This window comes from Myotis lucifugus, unplaced genomic scaffold, assembly GCF_000147115.1.
Source record: "Myotis lucifugus unplaced genomic scaffold, Myoluc2.0 scaffold_0, whole genome shotgun sequence".
Classification (NCBI taxonomy): domain Eukaryota; kingdom Metazoa; phylum Chordata; class Mammalia; order Chiroptera; family Vespertilionidae; genus Myotis; species Myotis lucifugus.
Genome location: NW_005871048.1, coordinates 53,434,998 through 53,454,119, shown reverse-complemented (window position 1 = coordinate 53,454,119; position 19,122 = coordinate 53,434,998). Strand labels below are relative to the sequence as shown.

The 19,122-nt window shown below is 41.1% G+C and overlaps 1 protein-coding gene and 1 long non-coding RNA gene across 8 annotated transcripts in view; one reads left to right on the top strand and one right to left on the bottom strand.

The window, feature by feature from the left end:
• Nucleotides 1-10,608, top strand: part of PDZD2 (PDZ domain containing 2) — a 227,294-nt gene extending 216,686 nt beyond the window's left edge. The window contains 5 exon segments of the mRNA XM_006081480.3: nucleotides 393-510; nucleotides 3,452-3,550; nucleotides 4,194-4,470; nucleotides 5,204-5,338; nucleotides 7,756-10,608. Of these exon segments, the coding sequence (XP_006081542.2) occupies nucleotides 393-510; nucleotides 3,452-3,550; nucleotides 4,194-4,470; nucleotides 5,204-5,338; nucleotides 7,756-7,937 (811 nt within the window). The 3' untranslated portion in view covers nucleotides 7,938-10,608.
• On the bottom strand, nucleotides 179-18,960 carry LOC102431929. 7 transcript variants are annotated; one of them, XR_002828685.1, is made up of 8 exons: nucleotides 17,596-18,960; nucleotides 17,066-17,098; nucleotides 16,894-16,971; nucleotides 15,963-16,042; nucleotides 9,180-9,295; nucleotides 4,551-5,274; nucleotides 3,399-3,666; nucleotides 179-1,939 (listed from the first exon to the last, which is right to left on the bottom strand). It is a non-coding gene; the product is annotated as an uncharacterized LOC102431929 (long non-coding RNA). The 7 variants fall into 7 exon arrangements; XR_002828670.1 differs by having other exon boundaries at nucleotides 17,066-18,960; XR_002828672.1 differs by having other exon boundaries at nucleotides 5,046-5,274; nucleotides 17,066-18,960.
• Between the last annotated feature and the right edge of the window lie 162 nt (nucleotides 18,961-19,122).

The window sequence follows — 19,122 nt, the reverse complement described above, 5'->3', positions numbered from 1 at the left end:
CCATTACAGAAACATGGTGCCTGCAGGGGGGCGTGTTTGTCCTAATGTTGTGCTCAGGAGAGGCTTCTCACTAGGGAACTGCTCAGAGATGGTGGTGGACAGGGCTGCGCCTCAGGGAAGAACTGGGACCTGTGAAGGTGACTGCAATTAAACAGGAAATCAATAACATCTTAAAACATTTCATTTGAGCCTATACATTGTATATTTTTTAATATAACAACTTTTGTTTACCACATTGGTCCCCTAACACCTTGGGGAATCCCTGAATCCATAGTTATTTCCACTGAAAATACCTACAATACAATCTAAAGGAGATTGTTTTAAATGCGTCGTTACAAAATAGAGAAATTGCTTTTTCTTTAATGTTCTCCTAATGTATTTATATTATTTAGTTTGGATCAACTTCTAGTCTCAGCGGGGGATCAGCAAAGATTACAGTCTGTTTTGTCATCGGCAAGGTCGAAATCTACCATCCTGACTCTCATGCAGGAAGCGAAAGCACAATCAGAGGTGAGTGAAATGCAGGGAACACGGACACAGAACTGCTGCCACGTCAGTGCCCAGGTACAGCCACGCACTCAGAGGTTCGTGAGCCCTTCTCCAGGTCTCCTGTTGTGAGCTCACAGCCCAATCTCACTTGCTTGCAGACTGCTTTAGAAGCTAAACCTTGTCTTGTGTTTTTAGGTGGCAGATTGGTGCAGTTGCTCATTTAATTCCCCAGTGGGGACTAGTTACTGACCTCCCCATCCCACCCTGCATTTGGAGTTTGTCTGCAGAGAGTCCTCAAAGGTACTTGTGGTGGAGAATGAGCACAAGCACCTTTGTCCACCTAGGTGGACATAAACTACTACCTGTCAAGGGCGCCACCTGCTGGGGAGATGAGTTAATGCCTGTGTGGCCTTGCCCTGGCCCCAAGTGTAAGAATTTCTGAAGCCTGGGGTTCCAGACAAAGAAGCTAAATAGTCATAAAAAATTGGATGTGACGGTAACAGTAACAATTGAAACCAGGGTTTCCTAACTAGAATACTTCTTGGGACTATCCACAGAGATTCGAACCCTAAGAAATAAAAATTTTCTACTTAGAGAAAAAAGCAAGTAGAGTACCTTGAGTACCTGGGTCACTGGTATCATCCAGAATTCTAACACTAGAAGGGCTGTGACGCTGGCCTCCAATGAGGAGTGAGCCAGAGGGAGGGGAGGTGGGTGGGATGAGACCAGTGGCCATTAGCGGCCTCTCCTGGTTCTCCGCCCACTGGTCTGGGTCTGTGCAGCCAGGAAACACCCTGAGGCATCTAGCATTTTTCACTTTCAGTAAAAGGGACTAATCTATTGTCTCCTTCCTCCTTCCACTTGTTGCAGTAAGTAAGCATTTTGCACGTGGACTCACTTGGTGATTTCCAGTCAAGGTCTGATCACGCTGTGCCAGGGGCCACCTGTACTCATGATAGATAAAATGGTCTCAACCAACCTCACAAAAGGGAGGGACCCCAGGGTAGACTGTGTGTGTGCACAGGGTGCCGAGCGCCACCTGGAGTCATCTGGGGCCTCTCCTCACCTCAGTTCCTATTCACCACCATGCAGGCAGGTTTTATGCGTGGTGTTGAAGATCATGCTTGTTTTCGTCAACATGCAGTTGTCTTCAGTTGGTTCCGGGCAAGTACAGATGTCCTCACTCTGCCATCTTTAGACCAGAAGTTTCCTGCCTTGCTTTTTCTCAATGAGTATGGTGTGTAGGTGTTGAAAATGGAACTGTTCAGAACAGTTTCTTTGGCTTCTGAGGGTGCTGTGAGAGACTAGAGTCAAAAAACAAGCCCCGGTCTTCTGGTTTCTGGAGAGCTAAACCTTGGGGAGCCCCTGATGGTGCTTCTAGCTTTCCTGATGCTGTACTGAGCTTCTCAGAAGCAAAATCCGGCCTGACGATCGATCAGCTTCCAGTATGCTGTAAATAATTTGAATAAATTAAAGCTTTGGTGATAATGTGTCCCGGGACACAGGAGAGTCCCATTTTCAAGTATTGTTTCTTTGCTCCAATAATACATTTAAATAGAAGTAGCCCTATTTCAGCATCAAACGTTACCTCTGAGCAACTGCACGGAGCTCATCTGCAGGCCACATCTCCCGTTTTGTTTTGTTTTTTAATATATTTTATTGATTTTTTACAGAGAGGAAGGGAGAGAGATAGATAGTTAGAAACATCGATGGGAGAGAAACATCGATCAGCTGCCTCCTGCACATCTCCCACTGGGGATGTGCCCGCAACCCAGGTACATGCCCTTGACCGGAATCGAACCTGGGACCCTTCAGTCCGCAGGCCGACGCTCTATCCACTGAGCCAAACCGGTTTCGGCCACATCTCCCGTTTTTGTTAAGCTATCATCATTCTCTCCATTGAATGGTGCCTGAGCACACATATGGTCGAATTTGCCCATAACATGGAAATCCTAACCCCCCAAAAGTTCTGCAGGACATTGTGTTGTTAGCATATGGAGCCTTGGTTTGAATAAACTTTAGAGAAATGTAAAATGACTAAGGTTAGGTCTTAGGACTTAACTAATAGAACCAACACTTTTCAAATATTGGGTTCCTTTCCCAGCACAATACAGAGGTGGTTTTCTCTTCCAACGTTTTCACTTTCTCTTGTCAAAGCAATCCTTAAAGGTTATTAAATTCTTCCTCTATTGCTGTTTGAGAGCACCTGAAATTGATGGATTATATATCACTTGATGGGAAACCCAGCAGATCTTTAAAATGTTGTGAGTCATCCTAGCGTGTGGGTGGAAGAACTCAAAATTCAGTATAATTAGCCCAGCTCATTTTTATTTTAAAATCTCTTATCAAGGTATCTTTAGATCAGTGCTTGAAACATGGGCAGTCTTTTGTTCTTAACCTTAGAACACTACTAAGAATGTCCAATACAGGAGTTGACATCTCTAATGTACTCTAATATTGTGACATACTTTATACCTTTAAACATACTTTGTATTTTATGAGTACTGGTTCACTGACTGCACGTGGAATCCAGTGAACTGAGCACGGGAGGTGGAGGGCATAGAACACGTAGCCTCAGCGTGCTTTTACCTGGCTCTTGGCACTTACGCGTCTCCCTTTGCTGCTGAACTATAGACATAACTGTAGAATAAGGAATGCCCTTCATAATCAAATTTGGGAGGACACCATTTGGTGGCTAGACTGGCTTCTAAAGTGTCCCATCCATGCCTTCCTTCCCGTGGTTCTGTAGCTACAGGCTGGACCCTCGAAAACCTGTAAAGGCACCACCCAGAAGCGCAGCACAGTGGAGTCGTGGCTCCTCTAGTTGAAACCCTGTGAAAGCTCCTGAGGAACCACTGGGTTTCCTGGGGATAAACTGCAGCACTAGGGGGGTTTGTATCAGTACTCACCTGTTACTCTTGGCACAGGGAATATACTTTTTTCTTCTGTTTCTTCTCAATAGAATAAAGATGTCTGCTTCATAGTCTTGACCAAAAAAGAAGGCTCGGGTCTGGGATTCAGTGTGGCAGGAGGGACGGATGAGGAGCCAAATGCGATTGTGGTGAGTGAGGATGTGGAGACGCTCTCGGGAAAGTCATGCTAAAGCAGTTCTGAGTTTGAGTAGGACAAAACTCCCATCAGTGAGTTCACAGGTTGCTGGAGTTTGTTCACGGCCACCTGAACAAAAGGAGGGAAAGCAGTACGTAATATTTTCATTGACAAAGATAAGCCTTTTCACACATAGCTGACTGATAGACAGGCTAAGTGACCTATTAGGTGCCAATACACATAAACACAATTATGTATAGCCTCAAATTCACCTAAATATTTTGTTTATTCAGAAAGACCTTAGAATTAGCTGGCCATATCTGCTTTTGCTTATGAAATTACTTCTTAAGAACCACCACCTTTAAGTTTTGCATCACTCAAGCCTGTGAGATCATTAGGGAGATGCCACCTTTCCTGGACAAGGTCAGGTCCTATTCCTCTTTGTAGTGTTACTGCCCCCTTGAGTGTTAGGCACATATCAGACCTGCTGCTGGGCACTGACGTTTGTCATTTCACCCCTCACACTGAATGTTTTTGATATAAACCAAGTGTTTGCATGACTTGGGAAATTTGCCATTAGAAGGTTCCTTTACTGCAGACCCTTTGCTTTTACTGGAGGTCATAAATGACTTTGGCTTGTCCTGTCCTTGTCCCAGGTACACAGGGTATTTTCTCAGGGGGCAGCTTCTCAGGAAGGGACTATGAACCGAGGGGATATCCTCCTGTCAGTCAATGGTGCCTCACTGGCTGGCTTGGCCCATGGGGATGTCCTGAAGGTTCTGCACCAGGCGCAGCTGCACAAAGATGTCCTCGTGGTCATCAAGAAAGGAAATGACCAGCCCAAGCCCTCCACCCGGCAGGAGCCACACATAGCCAACGGGAAGGGCTCGCTGTCCAGAGACACCATCTCCCTGGAGCCTGGAACGGGAATGGGTAAGACACCCCCTCACCAGCCAGCAGGGTGTGAGCAGCATAGACTCGGGCTGAACACAAAGGAAAATAATGGCCATTACCTTATTAGTTGGGTCACAGAAATTAAATGTAGTGAAGTATAGTGTTTGTGGATGCTTCTTGCAAAAGCCGCGTTACAAATAACTTATTTAAAAACGACCCAGTAGTTAAAGCCATACTATTGAAGACGTAAATGACCATTTGACAGCTTCTCAATGTCCTAAGGAAGCCCTTTTGAACTTCCATCCTATTAGGGCTTAAGTGGTTGGTAAGTAAAACAAGAAACCCTTGTTCAGGGGGACTGAAAGGTGAGAGAAGCTCCAGGCTGAGCTTTGTCCTGGGAACATCCAGAAAGGAGGGTGTTTAAAGACAGTCGCTGCACTGTCGTCCCAGGCTCCACTGTAAGCCACACTAAGCGCTGACTCAGAATGGGCACTGCTTTTGAAGCATAGGCTGGGTCCCAAGTGGGACTTCAGTCTTCACGGAGACGTGCACCGTCACGGGGGGTCTCTGGAGATTTCTGCTTGGGCATAAAGGCATGCTCCACGCTTGCAGACCGTTGATTAGAAGAGCAGAGGTGCAGGAACTGCAGGAACACAGCCAGGAGGGGAGACCAACCCTAACACTGGTCTCAAATGTTGTCATCAGCACTTCAAGGTAAATGGGACACGACAGGAGGTAGTGAGTGTCCCTGTTGTCTCCATCTTCACTGCAGGGAGAAGAGGAGCTGCACAAGACGCTCTGTGTGTTGAAGTACTGAAGACCTCGGCTGGGCTGGGATTGAGCCTGGATGGAGGAAAATCGTCCATGTCTGGGGATGGGCCCCTGTTCATCAAGAGAGTGTACAAAGGTAATGTCCCAGAAAACACAATCCGCCGTCCACTAGCTATCAATTTCTGTGTATGTCAGTGCCCCTTCCATTTGGAAATCAAATTTGTTTAAAAAGATCTAAAGTGTTTTTCATGCTTTATAACATACTAGGGCCCCAGTGCACAATTCATGCACCTTGAAAGGAACTGTGGGCTGCGAGGCTGTGGTAGGCACAGGGGCAGGTCTTGGCCCAGCCCCTCCCGCCTCGGCCCCTAGTCCCGTCTGCTGGCTTCGCCGCTGCTCCCATGCACTGATGGCATGGAGTGATTGGGGCCGGCGCCAGCAGCGGGTGCGAGCCCCAATCGCCCCTCAGGAGCAGGGGGAGGTGGAGAAGCCCTCAGGAGCTATCAGGGCCAGCAGCTGCCGCTCGCACCCGCTGATGGCGCCGAGAGATCAGGACGGTGCTGGGCACCGGTAGCGGATGCGAGCAGGGCCAGCGCTGGCAGCAGGTGCGAGCGCTTGGTGGGCCTGCGGTGCACAGGAGCAAAGAATTTTCAGTAACAACCAGAGTCTCGCCCCAATGACAGGGTCTGGCGCCCCTGCTCATCTGCTCCACCATCCCACAGCGGCCCACGCCTGCCATGTTCTGCACACGCCCCCTGGTGGTCAGGACACATCATAGCAACCAGTTGTTTGGTGGTTCTGCCGTTCAGTCTACTGACATATTAGCCTTTTATTATATAGGAGGATAGGGTTAATGTGTGTTAGCCCTGTTGTGTTTTACACATATTCACTCATGTCATTCACATGACAATCCTACCATAAAGGTACTATATCGCACCTAAGGTCACAGGTATAAGTAGCAGACCAGGCGTGAACCCGGGTAGCCTGGCTCTAGAGCAGAGGTCCTCAAACTTTTTAAGCAGGGGGCCAGTTCACTGTCCCTCAGACATCCCACACATGCGCACTGCAGGCCTGGGACGAGTCGGCTGCTAAGCAGGACAGGCAGTGGTGGCAAAAACACCCGGCGGGCCGGATAAATGTTTTCGGCGGGCCGCATGTGGCCCGCGGGCCGTAGTTTGAGGACCCCTGCTCTAGAGTCTGTGCCCCTGACTTCTACACTGTATCTCTAACTCCATGTTCCTGTCTCCCTGTTCTTAATTAATCTGAGTTATTACTGATGACATTACTTAGCTTGGTATGTTCACATCAGAACAGCCAGTCAGGGGTACTTAACATCGACCAAGATCATAGTCACTTAACACATTGAAGACGGATCACGAGAATTCTCGCTTCATATTACACAGTGTTTTACAAAGTATCATACTTTAAAAAGATGTTAGCTTGTAAGAACATGTAAATAAGTAACTTCAAAATGCAATGGGTATTTTATTTTAAAGCGTGCCTTTAACATTTATTTAAAATGTTTTTTTGTTCAATAGAAACTTATCTGGCTATTGGGTAAAGCTAGCAATAAAACTACTAGTCCACAATGTGTTAAGATGGCAATTTCCAGATTATAAGAAAGTGAAATGGGAGGGAACAGTAGGTCTTTTCATGAACTTGAACTAACAATAATGTGTGTGTGTATATACCATATTTAATAGAACACTGATACTGTTAATATTAAATTTAGTAATGAAACAGCACTAATATTTAATATACTAATTATTAGCATTGTCTTATTAAAAATTAGTATTAGGTTGTGTTATACTATCATTAACATAAAATGCTTATGTCCTTGAGTGGGTTGGATTTGAACTTTTCTTCCAGCTATATTTCTATTATTTTATCAATCATTATAACCAACTAAAATCATATATATATTGACATCAAATATTTAACAATGATTTTCAGAAATTTAGGATGGAATAGCTATATCTGTTTTTTGAGCCCTAAAATTTCTGAGAAAATTATTTTCATATTTGGGAATTTTTCTTTCAATGCCCTTTTTTCCATGTTAAGTGCACAGCCAGTGTGCACTTTTTCACTACGACTGTTTTAGATGTGTATGTGGAAAGCTTATAAACTTGCTAGACCATACACAAAGCTGCAGTACAGAAATATGTTATAGCTTCTAAGGAATCAATTAAGTAATCTCCAGTCACTGCTGGGCATGTAAGCACCGTCTCCGAACTTGGATATCGTAACCAACATCTTTAACAGAAGTTGAACCTGTTTCCCTGCATTTATTGGCCATTTGGATTTTAGCTATTGATTTCCTTTGTTCAAGTTTCTCTTTATTTTGTATTCTTTTGAAGTATCTTCTCAGCTGCTTAGATTTTTCACAGAAAAGGTAACAGATTTGAATTTTTAAAGTCAGGTTTCTTTTTATGGGTCTCTCCTAAGACTATAAACATATTTTGAGATTTTTCTCACTGATGGTTTTAGCTTACTTAGACTTCATTGTGAATACCATGTAAGTACCAAGCCCTCATTCTGTATTTACTCTCACAGGTGGTGCAGCTGAACAGGCTGGAACAATAGAAGCTGGGGATGAAATCCTTGCCATTAACGGGAAACCCCTGGTTGGGCTCATGCACTTCGATGCCTGGAATATTATGAAGTCTGTCCCGGAGGGACCTGTGCAGTTAGTAATTAGAAAGCATAGGAATTCTTCCTGCAATAAGCATGAGTAGTGACACTCACATTTTTTATAAGAATCTTCTTTTCTCTGTTTCCTTCGTATTTCAGCAAGTCAGAAGGACGTCTCAAAACAGCGGAGAAACACTGGTGTAGGCAAGGACTATAAAAATCTCCACATTTTTACTAACAGATGATGCTCGACTCTGGAAGCCTTCCCTGGATCACCTAGGCCAGGAGGGTTCGTTCTGTTCCGGTACCTGTCCCCGACCTTTTGCTGTTACTAATGGGGATATAAGACGTGGCAGGGTGCCTTCTTTCATTTCAAACATCCTTCGCTTCTCTTGGCCACCTCTCCCAACATCCCAATCGGGGCAACTGGGGAGCCTACACAGGCTGAGGGGCAACACAAATGTCATGACTAAATGGACTCTAGTTTTTTATAATTTTGTAAGTAAATACCAATGCTTTAAGCACATTCAATGGACAGAACTGTAGGTCTGTATGTTACCCTGAAAAGAAAATGAGACTTTAAAATATAATAATAATCAATTTATGACCTAATGGTTAGGCTGAGCTCAGGAATTATCCAAAAATGAAAAAACAAAATACAGAAAGTGGTATATTTTAGTGAGTGTAAAGTGCAATATATGGCTGCAGAGTTCAACTCAGTGAGTTACTGATCACAGTGAAGTGTTGGTCATGGTCTAAAAGTGTCGATCGTAAGGCTGTTTTGCAGAAATGCAGTTCTGATAAACTGTACTAAATAGCCATGAACTTGCTGCTTACAATGAGCAGAAAGTTCCAGCTTGGAAAGCACCCTGTATCTAGTTTGGAACTTGTCTTGAGTAAGTGCTTGAATTCAAGACTGGTCAACACAAAAGCAGGCAAAAATATCAGTCACTGGGTTTCCATTTCTATATTTTATGTACTTTTAACAGTAATTTAAATTTTTAGAAATCAATTATCTTTTTAGTATCCTTGGATTTATAAACATAGGCATTATATTTACCCTCCAAATAGAGAATCGTTAAGCGCCCAGCCTGTTTTGTCTTCTGGACGAAAAGTATAGTGTGACTGACTGGGCGCTTAACGTATTAAAATAATCCACTTAGGGGACTGTTGTTTTTCCCCCCCTTTCCCAACAAGCTTATAAAATGTATCGTTTCTAAGCATTGGATCACTTTTCCTGACCTGGGTATTATCACATATCTCTACAGTGACTGAAGTTTTTTGCTTCTGTTTTGCAAATTATTCCTTTTGTCAAAACTGTTTCCCTGCAGACCACTGTAACTCACGCTGCTTGTGAAACTTGTCCCAGCTGCTCTCCTTTCGAAGCATGAACTTTGTAGGTGCTGTTCCTTGCTACAAAATTGGCTTTTATCCCCTCATACTTCAAACCGTCATCAGCTTCCTTTACCAAAATGGAGGAAAATGGAGGAAAGTGAGTCACTTTCAAGGTAAAGGAGCAGTACTACTATGTAGTTACAACCCAGATCCTCGGGGGGGCACACACTAGCTGACCGAGTCCAGGGAATACAGGTGAGACTGTGTACCTGTGCGCATGATGACGCTAAGGTTTATGTTGGAGCTTCTTTCAAAAACTATAGCTTGAGTCTATGGCTTAGAGAGAACAACACAAGTCATCATACCCCCGGATCATGGAAGCACTTGAGCTGTCACTTTGTGCATCATTTTTCTGGGTGATTAATCCCAGTAAACCTCTATGGAGTTGCCCTGAGAGGTCTCTCAAATGGGAGTGAAATATCTGATTGGTGTGAACCCAGATTTCTCATCTTTTAACAGGTTCTACAAAAGAAAACATAGTACAGGAATTAGCTAGAAAGATCTGATTAATTTAGCTTCTACTTTCACTACAATTCCAGGTAAGATACTATAGAAAGTCAGTACAAGGTGCATGCTAGATTGTTTTTAAGTCTCTGGAGTCAGTTGTGTGGTTTCTGTTTTCTTGACATGCAACTATTTGAAATCAACACTGAAAACTATTTTTTGCCTCTACTCTTCCAGCTGTGCCTCCTAAGAAACAGTCCTTTGTGAACAGACAGGAATTTCTAGAGCAATGGGCTGGTCTCCTCCTGGGAGTCCCTGATTCTCACTCAAATCTGAGGAGTGCAAGGGTAGACCTCTGGCTCATTAAATATGTTAAAGTCATCAGCCATTTCTAGTAGATCTTGCCAGAATGGTTCCCTGGCTGACGGTTGGAACATAAGGGAGGAAGGAAAACTGTTTTTGACCCTAAGATAGAGAGCTATTTATTTATCTTCAGTGTTCAGGCATGACTAGTATTTCTAATTAGTCTAATAAATTCCCATACTTCCTGAAGTGAACACTAATGGTATTATCCTACTAAAACTTTCATTGTTTTGGTTTTTTAACTGGTCATTCACAATAAGCTATGAGGCTAAATATGTGTTATAACATGTAAATTGTAGTTGCAAGCATAGACCGTGAAGGTTGAGTTTCACTTATGTTCTACCAGACACATCTCATTTGATTTTATGGTTGACTTAATTGGCACCACACCTGTTGTATGATATACATAATCCTTTATTTATGTAAAATAAAATGCCTTATATTATTAAAGAGTTAAGTGCAATAATATGAAATAGCCTGTACATTTTTAAATGTCGCCAAGTTATGTAAACCCACATCTCTGTAAACAACTTTTTTTAAGTAATTTTAAAAAAATAAACACTCTGCTTATTACTTGTTTTTCTAGTTCTGCAACTATAGAATAACCTTTTAAATTATCAAGATAGTAAATGTTTATTGTTACCTAAGTGGGTGAAAGGTACAAAGGCAACAGAACTCAAGTCAACCACTCTTTCCCACAACCACACTCAGAATCTCACACAATCCAAATTGTTCACAACCTCCTGACCTTCCAGATTGCACTACCCTTCTTCCCACTACTACCTCTTGTCTTCAATTTCAACAAGCCCGCCCTTCATTCCCATATCTACTCAGACCAGACCCCACGGTGAGCACAACAATCCCCATCCAGACCACAGGCTCAGCTCCCTCACCCCAACTAAATCCTGGATCCTTCCAACTAGCCCACTACTTGGTTCTTACACACCGATTCCTACAGAAAATACCACAATCACTCCAAATGATGCTGCTATAAATTCATGGTTTCCAACCTCAACTGGGCTCTTAAAGTTTCCTTGTCAGTTTTTTCTCTCATTCTTCACAATGACCACGTTTTTTCCTCTAAACCCTGACCCATTATTATTCCCATTAAAGTCAGGAATACACTCAGAAAAGATGTTCACTAAGTTGAACACCAATGTTCTGGAAGTACAAGCCAATACAATTAGACAAACATTTTTAAAAGGGGTACATGTAAACTCAAACACATCAATGTAAAAATGATTAAAATATTACAATTTAGTAAGGTGGCTATCAAAAAGTACTCACTAAAACAAGAGCTTACCTAAATAATAACCAACAGAACATAAGGGGAAAAACACCTAATTACAACAGCAATGGAAAAATATATTTAACCTTAGTTAGCCAAGACCAGCAAACCTAAACACAAACATATTCTATTAAGAGACATTAAAAAAGGTAACTCGAGCCCTAGCTGGTTTGGCTCAGTGGATAGAGCATCGGCCTATGGACTGAAGGGTCCGGATTCAATTCCAGTCAAGGGCACATGCCTGGGATTGTGGGCTCGATCCCCAGTAGGGGCCGTGCAGGAGGCAGTCAATCGATGATTCTCATCATTGATGTTTCTCTCTCTTTCCCTCTCCCTTCCTCTCTGAAATCAATAACATATATATATTAAAAAAAAAAAAAGGTAACTTGAACAAATGGGAGATACAGCTTATTCGTGAATAGAATAACTCAATGCTATAAAGATTTCAGTTCTCCCAAGACTAATCTATAAATATAATGTAAGTCCAACCATAATCTGAAAAGAATTTTTTAACCTGACAAAATTATTCTAAATTCCATTTGGTAGGATAAACATGTGAAAATAGCCAGAAGAATTTTGAAAGTATTGTAGGAGGGAGATAGCACTATTACAACATTATCAGAAACTATAATTAAAACAGTGCTCTTCTTCCATAGAACTGGACATGCAAACCACCGGAAAAAAGAGCTAAATATATGTATAGATAGTATTTCTAAATTCAAAGAAAATTCAAAGGTAACATTCTAAATTGGTGGCAGAAAACAAGATTATTCGATAACTGGTTTTGGATAAATTAGCTAGCTATTTGGGGGTGGCTGGGTGGAGGTGAAAGCTGGATCCTTGCAACAAGTATATCCCTGACAACAAAATAAAGTAGCAGAGTAGTCACAGATTTAAAAGCAAGAAAGGAAAACAAGCCCTGACCGGTTTGGCTCAGTGGATAGAGCGTCGGCCTGCGGACTGAAGGGTCCCAGGTTCGATTCCAGTCAAGGGCATATACCTTGGTTGCAGGCACATCCCCAGTAGGGGGTGTTCAGGAGGGAGCTGATCGATGTTTCTCATCGATGTTTCTCTCTATCCCTCTCCCTTTCTCTCTGTAAGAAATCAATAAAATATGTTTTTAAAAAAGAAAGGAAAACAAATCTAAAAAGCCAAATATATTGTTTTAATCATAAAGTGAATATGATGGTCAATTCAGAAGCTATAAAACCACAGACTCATAATTTAACAAACCACTGGGCACTATCCCAGCAGATTCAGGTAATCTCACATCCCACCCATTCCCTACTCCCTACTGTTAACACCACACACATACACGGAGCAACTAGTACTGAAAAACCTTGGTGTAAACATCTATAACAGAACTTAGTGTGAAAGTACCCCCAAGACCCCCCAAATATACAAGTGGGTGGGGACAAACTACCAAAAAGACAAATTTGGTATCAGGATCTGTGCAAGGCCAAGTAGAAGGAAGCAACAGGGCATCTAGAGCCCTGAGACACCCTGACTCCCCACCCCATAATCAACAGGAATTCAGAGGAGCAACTGGGCAGCAGCTGAAACTGGAATTTTTCAAAACCTAGTGAAAAAATGTGGGCAAGTGTGTGAGGTCCCTGAAGAAGGTAGCGAGGGCTGGTGCAGGTTATGCACACTCAAAATCAACCTGCTAGTTCCTCAAACTGAGGAGAAACTACACGAACAGAATCCAAATTGAGCAGAACAAGAACAATAGAGGTCCAGACGAACAAGGCCCAGATAAAGGAGGGCAGAACCAGATCTCAGAAAGTAAGCTGACATATTTTTTTACACTCGACAGAAGAGAGAGGTCAGAGAATAGTTAGAAAAGCTACCCTGACCCACTTGTCCTTTCTAACAGAACAGGAAAGGCAATTTCATGTAAAAATGGGCAATAGAAGATAATCTAGGTCAAATCCCACACAAAGAAAAAAGAGAATAAGGAACAAATACACCCCTATGACAACAAAAGCATCACAGAGACATGCTGGGAGACCAAAGAAAACTATAACAATACCTCAAAATGCATTAAAATACATCAAGAAAACGACAGAAAAATATGAATAATATAAACAAATTAGAAAACATTTTACAATGGGCATTAAAATTCAAGGGAAAAAATTTCAGAAAATACTAAATTAAAAAGATTATTCACAGTGAATAAATACAATAATTTCTTAAGATAAAAAGGGTGAAATGGCCCTAACCGGTTTGGCTCAGTGGACGGAGCATCGGCCTGTGGACTGAGGGGTCCCAGGTTCGATTCCGGTCAAGGGCATGTACCTTGGTTGCGGGCACATCCCCAGTAGGGGGTGTGCAGGAGGCAGCTGATTGATGTTTCTCTCTCATTGGTGTTTCTAACTCTCTATCCCTCTCCCTTCCTCTCTGTAAAAAATCAGTAAAATATGTTTTTTTAAAGGGTGAAATGTTTAAAGATCAGTAAAAAAGAGAGAAAAGAACCCAAGCAAAACGGACAAATAACGAAGATATATAATAGCAGTCCCCAAAGAAGAACACTTAAACAAGGGAACAGAACAAACAGAGCTTCAATTTTCCTAAAATTGAGAATAAAAAAAGACTTGACATTGACACTACATACTGAAAGAACACACCATGTCCTATTCCAGAACAACCCAGAACAACACACTGTAGTAGCACTGGGGGAAAATTGGAGGAGAAATCCTGTGGGCTTCAAGCAAAAAGAATAGGCATTCATGAGGGAAAGAAAATCATATTTGAATCAGACTTTGACAGTATGCCTTATGCCAAAAAAAAGAAAAAGACTGTGACCCAAGAAATTTATCCAGACAAACTGACTTTCAAATAAAAGGCTTCAGATACACTGCCGTTATCATACAGAAACGCATGGAGTGTTTGCTCACAAGCCCTTTCTGAAGAAACTAACAAATGAGCAAGACAACCAAAATGACTGGATAGACAATAATATAAGGAATGATGGTGAGCATTGAGTATGTGTTTATTTGAAGAGTTAAAATTAAGGTAAATTAAAGAGAGAGACTATGTTGTATAAACAGTGTTCTTACAATGCAGGTGCAACACAATTACAAAAAGTGGTTGAAATGGTAAGTTTTTTGTTATGTATATTGTACCACAATAAAAAAGGGGGAGAAGCCCTAGTCAGTTTGGCTCAGTAGATAGAGCGTAGGCCTGTGGACTGAAGGGTCCCAGGTTCAATTCGGGTCAAGGGCACATACCTCAGTTGCAGGCTCAACTGCTGACCCTGATCAGGGCACATGCAGGAGGCAACCAATCGATGTGTCTCTCACATCGATGTTTTCCTCTCTCTAAAAAAACAATGGATGCCTGATTGGTGTGGCTTAGTGGTTGAGCATTGACCTATAATCCAGGAGGGTCACAGTTTAATTCCCAATCAGGGCACATGCCCAGGTTGCAGGCTCCATTCCTAGTGGGGCGTGTAGGAGGCAGCCAATTGATGATTCTCTCTCATCATTGATGTTTCTATCTCTCTCTCCCATCCTCTCTGAAGTCAATAAAAATATATTAAAAGGGGGTGGGGGAAGTACCTTTTAAGTTTACATTGATACTTTCTATTCAAATTTAGAACTACAAGGTTTTCTATCTTCTATCTTAAAGCTGTATCTTCATTTTTCCATATAAAGAATCCTGGTTCTCATGAAGAAAACTGATGAAACTGATAAAACACAATGTTTATTTCCATAAAATCATAATAGTTAAAAAACCAAATCAGTAACCTTTGGAGAATGCTGAGAAACCAACTTGATTTTGAAAACTGGTAAATAAAATGTATAATGTATCCTACCTTTCCTCTACAAACTACTAAAAGGTAATAAAGATAAGGTGAAATTTCTCTTTATAGAAAAACTCTCATGAAGAAATGATAGGAATTAAAACATCACCAGTCAACAACCCCATTAAACAGGATCTAGTAAGAACTGAACAGCAAGAATGCTAACATCATAAAAGTAGAGATATTATATAAAGTAGAGATGCTATACATTTCCTGATAGAAGAACACATATCACCAATGACACTGTGTTGCCTACACAAACAAACCTGAATCTGACGAAGCCTCTAGATCCAATTACCAATTCTTGGGAAGTACAAAAGCCAGAGATACATTAAACTACATGTAGATGCAATCAGCAAAATCCAAACTTTGGGAAACTCTCAGGACAGTGATCCAATTTCATCAACAAATATTTTATAAGGGAAAAAACAAGACGGGGTGGGGAGGTGGGGAAGGGATGGGACCTATAAATTAGAAAAAATTTAAAATCACTTATCAAGTGAAAAACAAAACTAAACAGAACAAAATTATTAGAGATGCACACTGGCTGGGACCAGAAGATTATAATTGGAAGGAAGCCTTGAGCAGCTTCTGGATAAGCCGACAAGTTCTACTTCTGACCTGAGTGATGGCCGCAAACATATTTGCCTTAAAATAATTCATTAGCCTACCATTTGTTTATGTGATCTTCCATTTGTATTTTAATCATAAAAATTACATGAAATGCTTATATACATATGTATTCGTAAGTTTATATGATTGTTTATATGATTTTTATACTTGTTATATTTAATCATATCCCCCCCAAAATTTATAGTAATACATATCACAAACCTGAATACTAGGCAAATGTCATTAGTAGGATAATTAAGGTCTCCACAGATTCCATGCTCAACACTGCACCTTACACTTTACTGAATGTTTAAAAAAAAAGAAAGAAAGGAAGAAAGAAAGAAAAACTTATCATACACCAATTCCAAAGGCTGGGGAAACAAACAGCATCACAGACACAGGGCTAATATCCATAATATATTAAAAGTCCTGATGAATCAATACTTAAAAAGATGCCCATTAGAACAATGGATAAAGAACACAAACAGGTTAATTCAGAGAGAAAAACACAAACTATCTTTAAAGGTTTTATAAACAAAGACAGTAAATAACCAACCCCCCAATAACTAAAACAAGTTGACAATTATCTATTAGCTTGGCAAAGACCAGGATTGATGAAACCCTCTAAGTATTGGCCAGGATATAGGGAAACCAGCATTCATATTACTGGTGGGCATGTATGTTAATATCAATCTTAAAATCAATTTGGCTTTCTATTAATTCCTCCTACAGAAGTCAGACAAATAAAAAGACATATGTACATTAAAATACTGTTGGCAATAATGAAAAACATGAGACTGATCCAAATGTCCATTAATGGGAGATTTAACGAAGTTATAAAATGAAGCCAAAAATGATTAAAAAGAATGATGTGTGCTTATTCTGAAAGCTCTCCACAATATAAAATATAAGTACAAAAAGTAAATTGCACACCAGTATATGATGATGCTACTGGAAAAATTGCACAACACTGGTCTATCAGAAGTAAACACCCATGTAATTCTAGCATTGGACTGAGAAAGTACTGTATACATATCAACATTTAACCATGTTACTATCCACACCCCTTTAAAGGACAGCCTGCAAGGTTATGAATATTAATACTACCTCACTGGTACTATTAAAGAATATATGACATTTGTGCAAAACTTACAAGAGCCAGGTATATTATTCGGGGACCTGATGCGCTGTGATGAATTGGAATTTACCTTAGACTGTCAGTCTTCTTGACCTGAATGAAAGTGAAATGGAATAATGTTATCTGACAATATATAGGAAGTGCATACAAGATGGAGAGTTGGAATTGAATTTCATGAAATAAATACCTTACAGACTTGTGACTGGTGGTTTCCATGCTCCTGGGGCAAAAGTAGTCATTATTTATTGGCCCAATATTGCCACTGAACTGTCAGACACCAGCCTCTCTTTCCTTTGGGTGATGACCAAATTCAAAGGTGTGTTATACTGGAAAAGAGTATTGTACCCATCTATTCACAAACAATGGGAAGAACTGAGTGATGGAATGTGTTAAGAGACCACTGGGCAATCCTGCTTTAGCAGTCCAGGGACTTTCTTGGCCATTTGACACCTGGTAATGCTTTTTTCTCCTAAGAACATATAGAATTATTCAACTTTTTCATCCCCAAAAATGTGAGTTATACCAAGATATTGTAATAAAGCAGGGATGTCCCTTTATCATTGTAGTTTGCGTAAGTGTGAGAATTTTTTGCATGCCTATTGTTTTTTGTCTGTTAGAGAAAAGAAGCCCCCTCCTAGTGCCCAAATGAGAACGGATAAACTGTAGTGGAATGCTAATACTGTCAATCATTTTAGGACTTAAAGCTCAAACACTTACCACATAATGTTAAGATTGGGCAAATCATCCTCTCTAGGCCTGTTCTTCAATAAATGAAGATACATAGTTCTTAGGGTTTGGGGAGGTCAAAACGAGATATAAAGTATTTAACTAGTAGGCACAAAAACGTACATTCAGTGTTTCCTTTCTCCCTCTGGTTAGAACGTTTTTCCAGATCTGATTATTTTAAGGAATACACCTCAAACAATATATGAAATCAAAAAACCACAGCAGCCCTAATCAGTTTGGCTCAGTGGATAGAGCGTCGGCCTGCGGACTGAAGGGTCCCAGGTTCGATTCTGGTCAAGGGCATATACCTTGGTTGCGGGCACATCCCCAGTAGGGGGTGTGCAGAAGGCAGTTGATTGATGTTTCTCTCTCATTGATGTTTCTAACTCTCTATCCCTCTCCCTTCCTCTCTGTAAAAAAAAAAATCAATAAAAAATATATTTTTTAAAAAACACAGCAACTAATTCTTTGCACAATAGATCTTTCTACAATTTTCTATTAAAATTCACTGCCTGATTCTTGGATCAGAAGGCTTTTTAAAAAGTGGCATAAATACTGCTTCTACCACATAGAGTAATTATTTCCATGGAGCCACACCATTCTTGCTATACAGAGGACTGTGAGCAGCAGCATTTTACAGGAGAAAGAGTTCTAAATATCAGCTTGCCCTCCAGGCAGTACTACGTTTTCTCTCTGAATACAGAAGCAGGTGATGAAGTTGGGGCCACACACAGGTAGAGCTGGTGTGCACTCTGCTGTGAGCAAACACTGGCAGAAGTTCAGGCAGGCCTTTCCCTTGCCTGAGATGGTTGCTGCTGAAATGAAAAATATCCATTACTTCTAAAATCTTTTCAAGGGAAAAAAATAATAAATCTTCACCTGAAAAGAAACACCAAGATACTGATAGGAGTTTCCAGTATGCATTTTATGGGAAGAAACTATAAACTGATAGTTTCCACCAGTAGTATAATTTTGGGAGGTAAGGAGTTTATCTTAATGGACAGAAAATCTGTCTTTTCTCATGTCTTAAAACAAGGACTGGAAACTACTGCCCATGGCCAGCTGCCTGTTTCTGTAACTAAGAATTTATCAGAACACAGCCTCACCCATTTATTTGCATTATCTATGGCAACCTTCATTCAGCAGAGTTGGGTAGTTGCAACAGACATCATATGTGGCCTAAAGCCTAAAATATTTACTATCTGACCCTAGGAAAAAAACCTACCGCCCCAGCTGGGTGGTTCAGGTGGTTGGAGTGTTATTCTCTACATCAAAAAGGCTGTAGGTTTGATTCCCAGTCAGGGAACACCTAGGTTGTGGTACAATCCCCAGTTGGGACAATATAGGAGACAGCTAATTGATGTTTCTCTCCCCCCTCTCTCTCGCTCTCTCCCCCCCCTCCTATTTCTCTCTTCCTCTCTCTCTCTAAAATCAATAAAAACATATCCTCAGGTGAGAATTAGAAAGAAAAAAAAAAGGGCCCTCCAACTACATTAAAATATTACCACATTACACTAA